At 50.4% G+C, this 18,347-nt stretch overlaps 1 protein-coding gene across 2 annotated transcripts in view; it reads right to left on the reverse strand.

Moving 5' to 3' along the window:
* The window catches only part of LOC116949539 (platelet-derived growth factor subunit A-like), a 49,712-nt gene extending 39,366 nt beyond the window's left edge, over window positions 1-10,346 (reverse strand). For both annotated transcript variants that reach the window (XM_032966955.2, XM_032966954.2), the window contains exon 1: window positions 8,235-10,346. In XM_032966955.2, the coding sequence (XP_032822846.1) occupies window positions 8,235-8,294 (60 nt within the window). In that variant the 5' untranslated portion in view covers window positions 8,295-10,346. The remainder of the gene's footprint in view (window positions 1-8,234) is intronic.
* Window positions 10,347-18,347: the final 8,001 nt, after the last annotated feature.

Below are 18,347 nucleotides of genomic sequence, written 5' to 3' on the forward strand. Positions count from 1 at the left end.
TGGCTGTGTCGGGTGGCTGCGGGTTTAACGACACACTTACATTTACGCGATGTAACCCAATAACAAACAACAAAAATATTTTTTACGTGCAATGTAACTGGTATCGGGCGAAAAACAACAACCCCCGAACGCTGAAACAAAATGACACCGAAAAAAAATTACTCGGTTGGAATCTCGACATGTTTGCGATTCTTGAGTTGCGTATTAGTAGGAATCTATGTTTTGCGGGAGTGTTTTCATGGGATTTGCACCACGTTCTCTGCGAAATTAGCGGTGACGAGTGTGTTTATGGGACAGCAAATCGACGCCTCCCTCCTGCGACGAATGTGACAGGGACCTGGATGAGACTCGGCGAGGCTTTCCCTGGGCAAAGAAGCTAAAATGATGGAAATAAATAAATCGCCATCACCGCCGGAATTATCATCACAACCATTGGTACCACCGTCCTCACCATCACCACGGTCAAAGTCTCATCTCGACCGTTTCTTATAACCATCGTCGTCACTATCATCATCATAAACTACCATTATCATCAAAACTACCATTATCATCAAAACTACTACTATGACCATAACCAACATTACTACCCCATGACAACCATCGATACCCATCATCACTATCACGAAGGGGCCTGGGAGGCAGGAGTTGTGGACAGTACCACGCCCGGCCGCCTTTGTTTCCCCAATGCTAAAGTACACCACACACTGCACCAGGCACTCATTTAAGGCCGAGTTGACCTCGACCAAGGAGGGGGTGGGGGTAGGGGTAGTGGGTGGAGTGGGGGGCTCTGGACCAGTTTCAAAAATTCGCCTTGAGTGGGAATCGAACCATTGAGCCACCGCTCCCCACCACCACCACCACCAACCACCACCGCCATCAGCCCACGTCACCAACAACTGAGATTACCTGCTACTCGGAGTTTCGCTTAGAGCATCACAAAGACCATCAAAGCTCGCGGAGGACTCATTTGAATCCATTGTCACCACTTATCAGATAACAGACGCAGACTTACACACACACATACAAAGATAACCCGTATAGCCTTTAACAGGCTGTTGAGGCAAGTGCTGTTACCCAGCAGCTATGAAAGTCGGCACGGCACACGAGGGGGTGGGTGGCCAGCGCCACGTCCGGCCGTCTTTGTCTCCCTAGTGGTGGCGTTTAACACACAGCAACAGATACTCGATTGAGGCCGAGTCGACCTAGGGGGAGGCCCAGGACCGGTTCGGATAATCGCCACCGGTGTTGGTGGCCATGATCGGGAATTGAACTCGGGTCGCCGAGAGCTACGTTGAGCAGCTCTCAGAGCTGGCTCCAGAAATTGTCGGCGGACGAAAGTAAAATATAAAAGCGCGAGACAGAGAGAGAGGCAAAGAGAGAGGGGCAGGGAGAGAGGAAAAGAGAGAGGGGCAGGGAGAGAGAGAGAGGGGCAGAGAGAGATAGAGAGGCCAAGAGAGAGGGGCAGAGAGAGAGGAAAAGAGAGAGGGGCAGAGAGAGATAGAGAGGCCAAGAGAGAGGGCAGAGAGAGAGGGGCAGGGAGAGAGAGAGAGGGGCAGAGAGAGATAGAGAGGCCAAGAGAGAGGGGCAGAGAGAGAGGCAAAGAGAGGAGATGTTCGAGGAAGATAATGCGCCACCTGGCAGTGACGCATTCACACGGGCACGAGTGACGGGACAGCGAGAGCCCTCTCTTATCTCTCTCTTATCTCTCTCTTAGCCCCCCCCCCTCTCTCCTCCACCCCCCAAGTTCTACCTTCTATCTCTCTCTCCTCTGCATCTCACTTACATCTCTCACCTCTCTCTTACCCCTCCTCCCCTCAACCCCAATGATTCTCTTCTCCTCTCCCCCCCCCCCTCTAAACTCTTTCTCTCTCCGACTCCAATCCATGCCATCTCCGACCCCACCCCCCACCTGTATCGCTTCTCCTCCCTCGCACTCCCCTCCGCCCACCATCCGCTCTCTTCTCTACGACTCCCCGCTGCCCCCCCCCCCAACCAACCCACCACCAACCCTTTCCTCGTCGCCTCCGTCTCTCCGCTCACTCCTCTGTGCACTCTGAGTGCCGTGTGGTGACCATGGGCGGTGGGTACAGCGAATTAAATGGACCCCCCCCCAATTGCCTCTGTCCAATTTCCTCCTCCACCACACCCCCTCTACCAACCCCCTCGTCCACCCCCCACTCCCCCACCCCCCTTCCACCACCCCCTCCACCCACCTATTCGTCGCCATAATCTCTCCGGCCCGTGGGGCCACGATGCGGTTGTAACGCCCAGCGTACTCCTTGCCCAGTAAACATGCCAACGTCGAGGCAAAGTTCAGGCAACGTTGGGACAACTTTGAGGCAACGTTGGCCCAACGTTACACCAAAGTTTCCTGGGTAGCGACGCCACTGTATCTTTTCTACCCCATCCGCCCCTCTCATCTCGCATCCTCTCCTTCCTCCCGTCTCTCCCTTCAACCCTCTCGATTCCTTCTGTTCTCTCTCGCCTCTCTCTCTTACCCCCCCTCTCTCTCTCGCCTCTCTCTCTCATCTCAAATCCTCACGCACGCTCTCCTTCAAACAGGTCCGACTGGAAACGGAGCCTACTTGTTTTTCCACCAGCCCTGTTTATATACAGAGTTCTCTACATGTGTGTGCATGTGTGTCTACGTGTCTTAATCTCTCCGTGCGTGTGTGTGTTAATCTGTGTGCGTGTCAGTGAGTGGGGAGCGGTGGCGTAGCGGTTAGCGCTACGAACCTGGCGAGCCGAGTTCGATTCCCGCTCGCGGCCAGCACCGGTGACGATTGTTTGAACCGGTCCCGGGCCTCCCCTAAGTCGACTCAGTCTCAAAATTAGTACTTGATGCGGTGTGTAAACATCGCCAGTGGGGAAACAAAGGCGACCGGGCGTGGTGCTGGCTACCCAGCCCCTCGTGTGCCGTGCCGGCGTTCATAGGTGCTTCGCTAACCGCACTTGCCCCAAGTCTGTTAAAGCGATACAGGGGGATATTTTTCTTTTGCGTGCATGTGTACACACACGTGTGTGTTTGTGTCAGTGTTGCTCAACAGGTGTATATTGCATATCTGGCAAACAATCCTCATCCCCCTGTTACACCACATGGCATTGGCACTGCGTTGAATGCAATGTCACTGGGCGAAAGGCTCACGCAATAATCGTCATACCAGGAGCTGTCTCTAACATCTGGCAGGTCACCAGCATTGATTCAAGCGAGGCTGAACCCTGCTGATGAGACGCAGTCACTGTACGTGTATGTCAAAGCCAGTCCACAGTTGACTTCTACAGAATCAATGCTACATCATGGGACCCCCTTTTGCAAGTACCAAAATATGAGAATAGGTTTGCCCCTTTTGGCGTCCTCTGGTCTAACACCGTTTAAGACGAGGCTCAAAAGAAATCCGTCTCTGGTATGGACCAATCAGTTTCAAGGACAATGCATCATATTATCAGAGTGTGTTTTTTGTTTGTCTTATGATCACAAGTATCGTGGTTAATTGCAGACATGATTCCTTCTCAAAAGGTTTCAGTTTGGTGTTTTAACAACTTAACACAGCTGTTTTGTTGCCAGAAAAAAGGGCGAAATCTATTCTCAGAATCAATGCTTTTTTAAAATATGCACTCCCATGAGGGCGTACGATGGCTATGGGTCGCGAGACCTATCGTCTGCTTAGCTTTCTCTAACTTGCAAAGATCATAATCCTCCTCGTTGCGTGCTCACTTACACCACAGTGGCTAATGAGGAGGACGGTGGGGTGGGGGGTGGTGCTCTGGGCTGGTTCGAGATGTAATTTCCAAGTTACCTGGAACAAACTTTAAAAAAAACGAATGTAAAGAATGTTCCGGAGACCCCGAGGGGACAGGACAGGCCAGAGGACTGAAACCCTCTCCGGTCGGGTAGCCGCCAGGAACAACAGATAATTGTTCATGAAAGCTCACTGGGGGGGGGGGGGGGGGAAGAGGCTGCCATTCCTTTGTTGGGAGCTAGTCCGGTTACCACCTGGGCCCCTGTGGAATACAGGAGGCCCTAGCGGACCGGTTCTGGGGCTGCCGTCACTTTGACGGGGGGGGGGGGACGGGGGGGCGGAGATTGGTTAACAGTCCTCCACTCTGGGGCAGGATAATAACAATCAACATGGAGGGGCTCTTCATCTGAATCAAATAATGACGGGTGATGTGGGAGCGCATTGGTGCGGTGTGGGAGGCTGCGAGTCCCCGGGCCTCCGTGGTCTCGCCTGCCGATCGACAGCAGGCGAGGCTGCCTGTGCTTGCTGGCGGGGGCAAGGCTGATGAGTCAGAGATGTCTTCTATGACCTCCTGCCCCAGGTGTTGGCTAAAGTGCCCCCCCCCGGCCCCTAATTTTGGATACGAGTCTTCTTATTGGGTGACTTGAACAAACACGAATGGGTCGTAATAACACTTTGGCAGGAGTTATTGGTCCGGATGGACCAGATCAGCTAAAAAAAACAACAACGGCAGAAGAATGCTAGATTTAGGTGTCACGGTGGCTAGGAGATGTTAACTACCTCGCCTAGTATACAGGAGGTCGTGGGTTCGATCCCGACCCTGACGCCTGTAGATGTGGAGTTTGCGTGTTCTCCCCGTGGTCGTGTGGATTTTCCCCTGGGTCCTCCTGTTTTCCCCTCCGCATTTAGAAACAACATGCGTGCGGAGTGTTTGACTGCTATAAACTTCCACACGATGATAAATAAGCCACTTCTTTGAGCTATAATTTGTGGCCAGGTCACTTCCGAAAAAGAGCTATACAGGTCAATGGGCTTTAACCTGGTAAAAAAATACATACAGTTCAAATTAAATAGTATGCAGCCCATGGTCTTGTAATCACCAAGTCGCTCTTCCGCCGTCGGCGCATCCACATCCGGCTCATCTTCTCGTGCACGCTGGGCCAAAACAAGGACCCCTGGCTGTACTGTGTCGTGGCTGAGCAGAGAATGCGGGCCCCATGTCCTTCACACCCAGCAACCACCGTCCGTGGAGCTGGTCTGTCCACGGGCAACGTCGGTGGCCCACCACAATGGCAACTCGCCCTTCAACGCAACTCACTCAATAGGCGACTTGCAGCACCACCCCCCCTAATCGCTGTCCTCATTACGGGTAACGAAATGGCCCTCTCTGATCTCCGACCTCAAAAGGTGCGGTCTGCAGATTTTTTTTGTAGTTTGCCGAGCATTTCTGTGAGGTCTTGCAGAAGGGTGGAACCCCCTAAGCCCAAACAACATCGTGGGGCAATTGGGGGTGGGAGGCCAAGCTACGATGGTTGTGGAGCCTCAAAATGATGAAGTAGCCACCACCACCACCCCACCTGCGAGTGGCTGGCCAATGTCGCTGTTCCGCCAACAAAGTGACGTGACGTTCTCCGGGTCCCCGAAGGAGGAAAAAAAAAACCGAACGGATTGTGTGACCACATATTTCGAGCAGGATTTTATGGCGCTTGCAATGGATTTGACAAAAAAAATACGGGAGGCTGGCTGATCGATAACCCGTTGAGGACAGCTCGCTGCCGGCTGACCACGGTGTATATGTTGATGACTTGGTAATTGCTGGTCACTCGGAGAAGGGGGAAATTGTGGGGACCTTCTGTGGAAACAAACCAGCCTTCGCCAAACCAAGGCACCTGGGCACTGTGTCATCAAAAACTCCACCCCCACAACTCTCCAATGAGTAATGGATGGGGCAGTTGTGGAGAGAGTGGAGGAGTTTACATATTTGGGCAGTGTGCTCATGCCCCAGCTCCGGTTTGGCAGTGGAGGTCTCACTTCGAATCAGTCGAGTGCCATTATCTTTTCGTCAGATGCGTAATGCTGTCCGGAAGCTGCATAGCCAGTCACTTGAAGTTTCGGGACTTCTTAGTTAATAATATTCATGACCTCTCGTAAAGGACGCCACTGATCCGTTGGAGGCAGTCGCCCTCCAGCAACAGCGGCGGGCGGAGAAGCGACGCTCACAACAACGAGCGGAGCGCCGGGAGAATAAAACGCAGCAATGTGGCATAGCGGGGAGCACAGGTGGTGCATCTGCCAGTCAACTCAGTCAGTCAACCCATAGCACCTGAGTCTGTTCCATGACCTCATGCCAGCGAGACATCCACACTTCACGCACATAGTCTCAAGATGCACATAGCCTGGCACAAGCGCCGTGGGTGACATCAGCTTCTGTTAGTGTTGCGTATCATAATTCTAAAAAAAACGTTTCGCGTCGAACTAAGACACGCGTGGTAAAGACAGGTTTCTTGCCTATAAGAGCCGCCAAGTCACCAGCTTTGATTCAAGCAAAGGCAGACGCTGCTGCCGATGAAACACTGCGTGTCAAAACCGGTCCAGAGCTGGCCGCTTGTATCGCATCAAATGCTGCCGTGCGGTGACGCAGTGGGTGAGTGAATAAAAAAACCCCAGTGACCTGTGTCCCAATCCCGGGTGCCACGGATAACATCAGTGGCGAGCTGTTAACTACCTCGCCTGGTATGCAGGAGGGATTCGTGGGTTCGATCAACCCCTGACGCCTACTGCATATTTTGGAGTGTGCGTCTCTCTCCGTGGTCGCGCGGATTTTTCTCCGGTTGCTCCGGTTTTTCCCCTCCACAATTAGAATCAACATCACGCGTCTAGAGTATTTGGCTGCTATAAATGTCCACGTGATGATAAGCCACTTCGTTGAGCTATCATTTGTGGCCAGTTCGCTTCTGAAAAATAACGGTACAGCCCAATGGGCCTTACCTGGTAAAATAAAAAAACATAGTTTATAGTTGTATAGAGTGATGTCCTAACCGGTCCCAATCATAGATTAACCTCCACCACACATCATGGCCACTTTCCTTCGCCAGCTCACATTGACGAGCGCGGAGAAGTATGGCCAAACAACAAAAACAACCCCCACGACCGGCACGGCCTTTATCCAGCAGTGGAGTGACAAAGGGGGCATCACGTTGCGTTTGTGTAGAGCGTGGTGCGTCAAAGGGGCTTTGTCGAGACACAAAAAGCAAACGAAATGTTGTACGATGGGTATCAGCAGAGTGAGAGAATAAAAAACAGAAGCCCCGGTGATTGATATCTGAGCGCCGAATAGTCGACAGAGAGGGAGTCTCATCCAGCTGTGGATCGATAATGACCGATGATGATGATGTTGGTGGTGGTGTTGTTCAGATGGTCATAATGATAATGCTGATGAAAATGATGAAAATTAAGATGTGATGTTGATGCTGCAGAGTATGTCATTGCTGCTAATGATGATGCTGCTGCAAATGATGATATCATCACTGCAGTTGATGATGCTACCATCACTGCTGATGATGCCGATCATCACTGCTGATGATGCTGATCATCACTGCTGATGATGCTGATCATCACTGCTGATGATGCTGATCATCTGATGATGATGATACCATCACCATCATATACTACCATCATCAGCAGCAATGACATAATTTGCAGTATCAACATCATCATAAAATAAAATTTCATAATTATCATCACTGCTGCTGATGATGCTGCTATCATCATCAGATGCTAACATCATCATCAGATGCTAACATCATCATCACATGCTAACATCATCATCAGATGCTAACATCATCATCAGCAGCAATGACATCATTTGCAGCATCAACATCAGCATAAAATTAATTTTCATCATTCGCATCACTGCCGCTTATCATGATGCAACTCATGATGCTAATATCATTGCTGCTTCGGATGATGGAGATGCTACTAATGATGATAATGATGCTGCTCCTGCTGCGAATGATACAACCGCTGCTGCTGATGATGTTTCACACTGCCCTCTACTGCTGGGACAGAAGTTTCTGCCGACGGCGATGTCGCTGCTATTACTGCTGCTGATGAGCAATCTATAGAGGATGATGCTACTGATGGATGTGTGTAACAGTCTTGCTGCTCATTGAGCTGATGATGATGATGATGACGACGATGACGTTACACACGAGAATAACACCACTGCTGCATGATACTAATGATGATGCCGCTGCTGATGCTGCCGACGACTTATGGTGCTGCTGATGATGCCGATTCCGCGACTGCGACTGTTGATGATTGTAACGACGATTCCGATGCGGTTAAGTGTGATGCGTGTTACAAAGTCAGACTAATTGAGACCATCACACTGGCAATGCTGTTACGACTATGATCACGACACCGCTGCTGATGATGATGATGATCATCATCATAACTCCGATTCCATTGAAACTCGCTCTCAGCCACACTCACCTTGGCGCCGATGAAGCACACGTGACAGAGCGCGATCAGCAGCTGGGTCCGCAGATCCATGGCGAGACGTGGCCACCGCTCTCGCGCGCTCTTCGTCTCGCGAACTCCTCCGTTCGACTCGTCTCGGATTCTCTCTCCGAAAACCTTACAGACCTCCTTCTCCTCCTCCTCCTCCCTGGGACGTGTGTCTCATGGCGTCTCCGCCAGCCACGTCTTATCTTCTTATCGTTCCGGATCAGAATTTTTTTTAAAAAAAAATCGGAGCGGAGTGTTCAATCGAAGCGCTTTCGAATAGGAACGCTCGGGATGAACGATGGTTGATGATGGTGATGATGGTTCAAGCTGAACCTTCGGGGTCAGGCGAGTCCAGGAGATTTAAATCGGCGTCTTATCGCGCGTTGCTTTCAGACCAGCAACAGTCGAGCGTTCTCAATCCGAGCACTTGACGTTGCCGGGGACGAGTCCAGAGACGTTCACTCGTTGTTGTTGTCGTTGTTGTTGTTGTCGTTGTTGTTGTTCTCCGCCTCTGCGCGACTCTTACTTCGATCTCAATGGGAAACGCTCGGATCTTAATGTGGTCGCTTCCACTCGAACCGCAAAAAGTGAGACTCTCCCCTCTCTCTCTCTCTACGTTGATCTGTTGTCGGCAGCTTTGCTTTTTTTGTGTGGTGGCGGTGAAACAAAAAAAATTGAAACGCTCCCCAAACAAAAAGAGATGCCGCTGATGCCGACTCGATCCTTCACTGCGCCGTATCACAGCCCCGACTCACACAGAGGGGGAAACACGAGGCGCCTCGACACCACCACCACCAACTCCTCCTCCTTCCTCGCTACTCCAACTCAGTCCCACCCCCCCCTCTCTCCAACCCCGCGCGCTCGACGAATCTCGTGACGAAAGTTGGAGGCGAGAATCAAATCCTTTTCACGGCAGCCTCGACAAACCCCCTCCAACTACCCCCCCCCTCGGCTCGCCACCCACCACCGCTGCTTCGGTGGCACCAAACGAACGAGGCCACCAGCCCAGCGAGTGCGCCTACGAGGCTCGTCGCTGCAATGCACAAACTACTCGGCGAGGCGTGCGCGACCGTCTCCCAACGCACCTCCTCCTCCTCCTCCACCACCAGCGAAAAACGAGAATCAGCGCACTTGCTGGATGGGGCTTCTCCCCGACTCTGTAATTTGCTGGCGGCTGCTGCAGCGCGCCGTCGGTCGTTCACGCGATACAACGAAAAGTGCTTCTGTGATCACCACGCCACGCTCACGCTTCCCTTCCTCCTCCTCCTCCTCGGTCGTCTTCGATGCCACGACGAGGATCCACGAACATCAACAGTGCTGCGGATTACTACCAAGTAGCGCAGGCAGTCACCAACACCACGAGCAGCAGCGGCAGCAGCAGCTGCAGCAGCTCCTCCTGCCGACCAGCTGAGACGTTCGCCAAAATGAGCGTTGCTCGCCCAAACGTCTGCCGCTTTAACATTGGCGGCGTGGGTGTGTGAGTTGAGTTACAACGGCAGCGAGGAGATTCGTCGTCTGGCCTTGCCCATCCCCTCTGCGTGCGCGTGTGGATGTGTGTATGCGCGCGCGTGTGTGTGTGTATGTGTGTCTGTCGCAAGTGGGGTGCTCGAGTGTACGATACACTCGTGTGTGTGTATGTGTGTGCGTGTCTGTGTGTGTGTGTATGTGTGCGTGTCTGTGTGCGCGCGTGTGTGGGTGGGTGTTGAGAGTCTGCGCGTACGTTCCCCCACCCCTCGTGTCTGCTACTTCGCGCGCGCGTCTGCTCGCTCGCTAACAGCACTTGCCCCCCCCCCCGCCACGCAGTCCGTCAAGGCTATACGGGGGATCTTTGTCTTTGTTGTCAGCGTTACGCTGCGCTCAGAGTTCTATCCAGCCGTGCAACGAACTCTCTCTCTCTCTCACACGCACGCGCACTCAGATCTCTCTTCGTGTTTGCATAATGTCTGATTTACTAAGCCACCGTGCAGGTTGATGCTATCCGGGCCCCTAGCGGCAATGTGGTTCGGCAGCAGGATCTGTGATGCTGGAGAGGGGCTTCGGGACGGAGAGGAGGAGTTGGTGGAGTTTCGCTATTCGCCGTCTCTCCTGTGGAAGGGGCGCGCAGATGACAGTGAGTCGACTCGGCTACCATTTATAGCGCGTGAGCGGAGATGGGAGGAGGAGGGGGAGGGAGGGGGGTGGTGATTGTGATGGGGAGGGTGGGTGGAGGGGGAGGGAGGGGGTTGTGATTGTGATGGGGAGTGGGGGGGGGTGTGATTGTGATGGGGAGGGTGGGTGGAGGGTGAGGGAGGGAGGGGGTTGTGATTGTAATGGGGAGGGTGGGTGGAGGGAGGTGGTGTTGATTGTGATGGGGAAGGTGGGTGGAAGGGGAGGGAGGGGGGTGGTGATTGTGATGGGGAGGGTGGGCGGTGGTGGGGAGGGGAGAAGGGAGGGCGAGTCTAGAGTCCAAGTAGAGGGGAGGAGGAAGGTTGAGCGAGTGAGAGGTGGGAGGGAGGGGTGGATGTGGTGGTGGATAGAGGGATAGTGGTGGTGGTATGGGGAGCGGTGGTGGAGCGGTTAGCGCGCTGCGCTACCAACGTGTCCACCCGGGTTCGATTCGCGCTCACGGCCAACACCGGCGACGATTGTCTGAACCGGTCCTGGGTCTCCCCCTTAGGTCGACGCAGGCTCCCCTAGATCGACTCAGCCTCAAATGAGTACCTGGTTCAGTGTGTAGAACATCGCCACTGGGGAGACAAAGGCGGTCAGGCGTGGTGCTGGCCACCCACCCCTTCGTGTGCCGTGCCGGCCTTCATAGTTGCTCACTAAAACCATTTGACTGAACAGCCTGTTACAGGCTATACGAGGGATATTTGCCTTTGTTGTTGGTGGTGGTGTGTGTGTGTGTGGAATGAGGAGTTAAGATTAGTGGTTGAGTGATCGTTGAGTATATACAGTACGGATTTTTCCAAAGTCATTGATTGCCTGCGGCCAGCAACAATCAGCACTATTGAAGGTGCAAGCGATAAGGGTTAACGCAACCATGAACCCTTCAACACCTGCTGCTGCTGCTCCCCAAACGAACGTTCACGCGGCGCTCACCTACCGTGTACAGCCCTGAGCCAGCGGGTGGCAATTCCACATTACTATGGCAGGCGGTGGAATTTTGCGAGGGGCAACTTGACGACTGATGACAATGGAGGTTCATGTGAAACCCAACGTTTGACCGGATTCTCTGGATTATAAGACGCTCTGAAAAGTAAAAATGGTTTTAGGCTAAACTCAAAACTATAACTATACTATATACACTACTTTACACTACTATACACTACACTACTATACACTACACTACTATACACTACACTACTATGCACTACTTTACACTACTATACACCGCACTACTATACACCACACTACTTTACACAATACACTACTATACACTACGCTATACACTATAATACACTACATTATACACTACTATACACTACACTACTATACACTACTATACGATACACTACTATACACTACACTCTATACTACTATACACTACTTTACACTACTATACACTACACTACTATACACTACACTGCACTACTATACACCATACACTACTATACACTACGCTATACACTACAATACACTACACTATACACTACACTACTATACGATACACTACTATACACTGCACTATATACTACACTACTATACACTACTTTACACTACTATATACTACACTACTATACACCATACGCTACTATACACTACACTATACACTACACTATACACTACTATACACTACACTACTATACACTACCATACACTACACTACTATACACTACACTATATACTACTATACACTACATTATACACTACTATACACTACACTACTATACACCATACACTACTATACACTACGCTATACACTACACTATACACTACATTACACTATACACTACACTATACACTACTATACACTACACTACTATACACTACACACTACACTACACTATACACTACACAACAATATACACTACACTATACACTACACTACACACTGGGCTCTATGGAGCCGTCGTCGTTTCGTGATTAGTCGTTTATAGGGGTGTTTACCAGGTAAGGCCCCACTGAGCTACGCAACTCTTGTTCAGAAGCGACCTTGGTGATCACAAGTGATAGGTCAACACAATTGGCGGCTCATCATCATCGTGTGGACATGTTAGAGCAGCAGCCAAATACTCTAAACGCGTGGCGATGTCGTTTCTAAATGTGTAGGGGAAAAACCGGAGGACCCCGTGAAAAAATCCACGTGACCACGGGGAGAGAGAGAGAGAGAGACACGCAAACTCCAAATATACAGCAGCAGCAGGCGTCAGGATCGGGGTCGAACCCACGACCTCCTGTAGACCTGGCGAGGGAGTTAACATCTCGTAGCCACCGTGGCGCGAAAATGAGACGCATCTTATACTTGTGTCCGGTGTCAATAAAGTTATTTAAATGTTGTCTCACACACACGCGCGCACACTAATAAGTACAAAAGGTCCCCCCCACAATAACCTTTAACAGGCTGTGGGTGGGGCAAGTGCTGTTCGCGAGCACCTGTGAAGGCAGGAACGGCGCACGACGGGGTGGGTGGCCAGCCCCACGCCCGACCGCCTTTGTCTCCCCCAGTGGCGATGTTTACACACCGCACCAGGTACTCATGTGAGGCTGAGTCGACCTAGGGGAGGCCCAGGACCGGGAATCGAACTTGGGTGGTCAGGTTCGTAACTGCAGCGCGCTAACCCCTACACTACCGCTCCACATACACATAAACACACACACACGGACCTAGTGGATAATTATATAACGCACCGACAAATGTTGCTTTAAAGCACAGGGATAAAAAGTGCACCTCATGAATGCGGATAAGACGGTTACATAGCACTTTCATTCCTGACAAAACATTTTATGACAATTAATTAAAGTAACAATTCCATTCACCAAGGTCAAGGCTAACGTCGGAGTGACAGCCCAAAGAGAGAGACGCTTCCGAGAGAAAAGAACCCTCCACTGTGGAGATGGAGCGACGGATATCAGCCGGTGTACAGATGCCGGAATGGAACGATAACTTTGCCACGACCGTGGAGATGGTGACAGCTTTGGAGGGGGGGTGGAGGGGGGGATGACTCCGTCGGGCAGCGGATGGACCGTGGACTGATTGTGGGAGCAAATCCCCCTAGGTGTGACAACTCTCAAAACTCCACACCGATAGATGCAACGCATCCCATTTCTGCACCGCTTGCATCCGGGCCAACCACATTGTTCCGTGCCTATAACATCTGGAATTGATATGTCCCGAGTCTATCACCGATGTTCCTGAGATGTCCGAAAGTAGAACAATCCTTTGAGTGTGCGCCCTGTCCAACTTGCAACTCGGTAGACTATCTCAGCTCGTTAAACGCTGGGACGGAGAAGATGCGACTCCTTTAGATTCACCGGGGCGCAGCTAAAAAAAAAATCATCGCCCGCCCTGCTGTGAAAGATTGGCCACGAGCCTCCTGCAAAAGGGTCACGGCAGCCGGTGAAGCATTCCCGGGTAAACACGCACAATAACAACAACAATAACGACAACAACAACCATTCCTCTTCGTTTATTTTATTCCTTCATTTCTTGATTCACATCTTCTGTTAAATCTCCCCCCCCCCCTCCAAAAAATATATATCTCCATTACCGCCACCGCGCACAGAGTTGGCGAAATGTTGACTACCTCGCTTGGTGCACAGGAGGTCGTGGGCTCAATCCCGACCCTGTCGCCCGCTACGTGTTAAACTGTATCTTTTGAGTTTGCATGCGTGTGTGTGTCTCTCTCTCCCCGTGGTCGCGTGGATTTTTCTCCAGGTCCTCCGGTTTTTCCCTTCCACATTTATAATTTAATAATCGTCAAGCGTTCAGAGCATTTGGCTGCTATACATTCCCACGTGATGATGATGATGATAAACCCACTTCGCTGAGCTATCATTTGTGATAGCCAGGTCGCTTCTGAACAAGACCTATACAGGTGAACACCTCGTCGGCTCTCGCGACCAATATTATCCATAATCGAGGTGTTTTGGGGTAGATCTCATAAATATAATTGCGTCGTTAAACCCGCCACCACCCGACACAGCCAATTAGTAAGGTTTGTCACGTAAATAAAACATGTCAATTCGTAACTATAGCATTAGACCTCTTTTGCCAGTACCAAAATATAATAATAGGGTTTTCCCCTTTTTTCTGGCAGAAAAAAAGGGGAAAACCCTATGATTATTAAATTCGTAACTACTTCAGCACACCGGTGTGTTGGAGAGTAAACCCACAACATTTACAATTCGAGTACTCGAATGTGTGTTGTTTACGTGACAAACTTTACTCATTGGCTGTGTCCGGTGGTGACGACGGGTTTCACGACACTTTTATATTTCGATTTAAAGCTTTCGTGACTGCAAGGATTCATCTTCTTTAGTTCTTTCGGTAAATTCACGTAGAATGAGAATAAAATAATAAACTAATCAAATAAAATAACGCAATAAAATTCTCACCTGATGAAGGCCACTTGTGTTGTGGCCGAAACGTCGTGAGAATTTTATTGTGTTATTTTGTTTTATCAATTTATTATTTTATTCTCATTCTACGTGACTTTACCGAAAGAACCAACGAAGACACTTTTATATTTACGCGATCTAACTTTTTTTAACCTCTATTAAATACCGAAACAGTATAACTCAGTGGGCCTTACCTTGTCAAATAAAAATAAAACACGAGTTCAGTTTACTCGTAGTGTATATATATGTTCTCTATCTCAATCAGAGCAGCGTGCAGTCGACCGCTCCGAGCTACTCGTCGTCCCGACAGATTTGACGTGGCACCGGCCGATCTTTTGCAAGCGGCCTCCTTCCCACAACGCTGTGGGCACCGTGGTTGGCACAGCGGTGTCCCCCGCCCCCCCCGACCCCCCCCCCCGACCCCCACCCCAAGCGTTTCTGGTGAGGACAACGATTCATTTGCACCCTGGCTGGCGAGACCTCCTGTGACTGCGCCAATTTCCACCGAATCGCAATGCCCTTTCGCGGACCCACGGAGGCCCTCCCGCGCACTGATAGATCTGACATTCATTTGTCTCGCTGAGGATGTTAAAACGAAATGGCATTGGCGATTATGATGATGAGGACGATGATGATGCTGCTGATGCTGCTGCCAACTCTGGCTTACGGCTACACGGGGTCACGTCAGCCGCATGCACAGCCACCGCGTGCCCAAGTAACTTCTGTTTGGCCGGATCGAGGGGGCTAAACGGGCGCGGCACGGGCTAGAGAAGAGATGGAGTGATGTGGTACAGGAGGACGTGGAGCTGAGTGGACTTGCCGACGACTGGTATCAGCGGTGTCAAGATCGGCCTCTGTGGAGGAGGCTCGTGAAGGACGCTATTGGGCAGTTAGAAGCAGTCGCCCTCCAGCAACAACAGAGGACGGAGGAGCGACGCTCACAACAACAAGCGGAGCGCCGGGCGGATAAAGGACAGCAAGTTGGCACAGTAGGGAGCGCAGGTGGCGCATCTTGGTCAGTCCCGTGACCTCCTGCCTGCGAGTCGTCGACACTTCACGTAGCCTCAAAGTGCACCTAGCCTGGCACAAGCACTGCAGTGACGTCACCACTACTTAGTATCGAATGATGGTTGTTGTTGTGTGTACACGACTCTGCTTTGTTAGGTGTTAACTTTCAACAACTACAGTGAGGGAAAAAAGTATTTGATCCCCTGCTCATTTTGTACGTTTGCCCACTGACAAAGAAATGATAAGTCTATAATTTTAATGGTAGGTTTATTTGAACAGTGAGAGACAGAATAACAACAACAAAATCCAGAAAAACGCATGTCAAAAATGTTATAAATTGATTTGCATTTTAATGAGGCAAATAAGTATTTGACCTCCTCTCAATCAGAAAGATTTCTGGCTCCCAGGTGTCTTTTATACAGGTAACGAGCTGAGATTAGGAGCACACTCTTAAAGGGAGTGCTCCTAATCTCAGCTTGTTACCTGTATAAAAGACACCTGTCCACAGAAGCAATCAATCAATCAGATTCCAAACTCTCCATCATGGCCAAGACCAAAGAGCTCTCCAAGGATGTCAGGGACAAGATTGTAGACCTACACAAGGCTGGAATGGGCTACAAGCCCATTGCCAAGCAGCTTGGTGAGAAGGTGACAACAGTTGGTGCGATTATTCGCAAATGGAAGAAACACAAAATAATTGTTAATCTCCCTCGGCCTGGGGCTCCATGCAAGATCTCACCTCGTGGCGTTGTAATGATCATGAGAACGGTGAGGAATCAGCCCAGAACTACACGGGAGGATCTTGTCAATGATCTCAAGGCAGCTGGGACCATAGTCACCAAGAAAACAATTGGTAACACACTACGCCGTGAAGGACTGAAATCCTGCAGCGCCCGCAAGGTCCCCCTGCTCAAGAAAGCACATATACATGCCCTCTGAAGTTTGCCAATGCACATCTGATGATTCAGAGGACAACTGGGTGAAAGTGTTGTGGTCAGATGAGACCAAAATGGAGCTCTTTGGCATCAACTCAACTCGCCGTGTTTGGAGGAGGAGGAATGCTGCCTATGACCCCAAGAACACCATCCCCACCGTCAAACATGGAGGTGGAAACATTATGCTTTGGGGGTGTTTTTCTGCTAAGGGGACAGGACAACTTCACCGCATCAAAGGGACAATGGACGGGGCCATGTACCGTCAAATCTTGGGTGAGAACCTCCTTCCCTCAGCCAGGGCATTGAAAATGGGTCGTGGATGGGTATTCCAGCATGACAATGACCCAAAACACACGGCCAAGGCAAAAAAAGGAGTGGCTCAAGAAGCAGCACATTAAGGTCCTGGAGTGGCCTAGCCAGTCTCCAGACCTTAATCCCGTAGAAAATCTGTGGAGGGAGCTGAAGGTTCGAGTTGTCAACTGTCAGCCTCGAAACCTTAATGACTTGGAGAAGATCTGCAAAGAGGAGTGGGAAAAAATCCCTCCTGAGATGTGTGCAAATCTGGTGGCCAACTACAAGAAACGTCTGACCTCTGTGATTGCCAACAAGGGTTTTGCCACCAAGTACTAAGGCATGTTTTGCAGAGCGGTCAAATACTTATTTCCCTCATTAAAATGCTAATCAATTTATAACATTTTTGACATGCGTTTTTCTGGATTTTGTTGTTGCTATTCTGTCTCTCACTGTTCAAATAAACATACCATTAAAATTATAGACTGATCATTTCTTTGTCAGTGGGCAAACGTACAAAATCAGCAGGGGATCAAATACTTTTATTCCCTCACTGTAAATCAAATCATTGTCATTGACATAATAAATTACAATTTTCACCACTGCAGTAATCTGTTGGCAGGGGCAGACATCGGTTCCACTTAAGGTATAAAATTCATTTCCACGGCCAACGAGAGTTCATGTCGTGAAATCTCCACACGTTCGAGAAATTGGACCCGGCTAAAGTTACGCCACCTCGTGCGGTACAGACAAACCATATCTCGGGTAACTTTTTTCGCTTAACGCACGTTCGCACAACGCGTCTTCACTGTAACGCAGTTCCTCCATTTGGGGAACACATTTTTTCGCACATTGTTATAACGCAGAATACGCGCCCGTTACAACGCAGCACGTGCCCTCTATAACGCAGAACGCGCCCGTTATAACATAGCACGCGGCAGTTATAACGTGGAACGTGACCATTATTATCCAGTACGCGCCCAGAATGCGCCCGTTATAACGCAGAACGTGGCAGTTATAACACGGAACGAACTCGTTGTTATAACACAGAACGCGCCTGTTATAATGCAGTATGCACCCGTTATAACGTAGCATGCGCCTGTTATAACGTAGCATGCGCCTGTTATAACGTAGCATGCGCCTGTTATAACGTAGAACGCGCCTGTTATAACGTAGAACGCGCCTGTTATAACGTAGAACGCGCCTGTTATAACGTAGCATGCGCCTGTTATAACGTAGCATGCGCCTGTTATAACGTAGAACGCGCCTGTTATAACGTAGAACGCGCCTGTTATAACGTAGCATGCGCCTGTTATAACGTAGC

The sequence above is a fragment of the Petromyzon marinus genome, chromosome 37, assembly GCF_048934315.1.
Source record: "Petromyzon marinus isolate PM22_M1 ecotype Great Lakes invasive population chromosome 37, UKy_Petmar_22M1.pri1.0, whole genome shotgun sequence".
Lineage (NCBI taxonomy): Eukaryota > Metazoa > Chordata > Hyperoartia > Petromyzontiformes > Petromyzontidae > Petromyzon > Petromyzon marinus.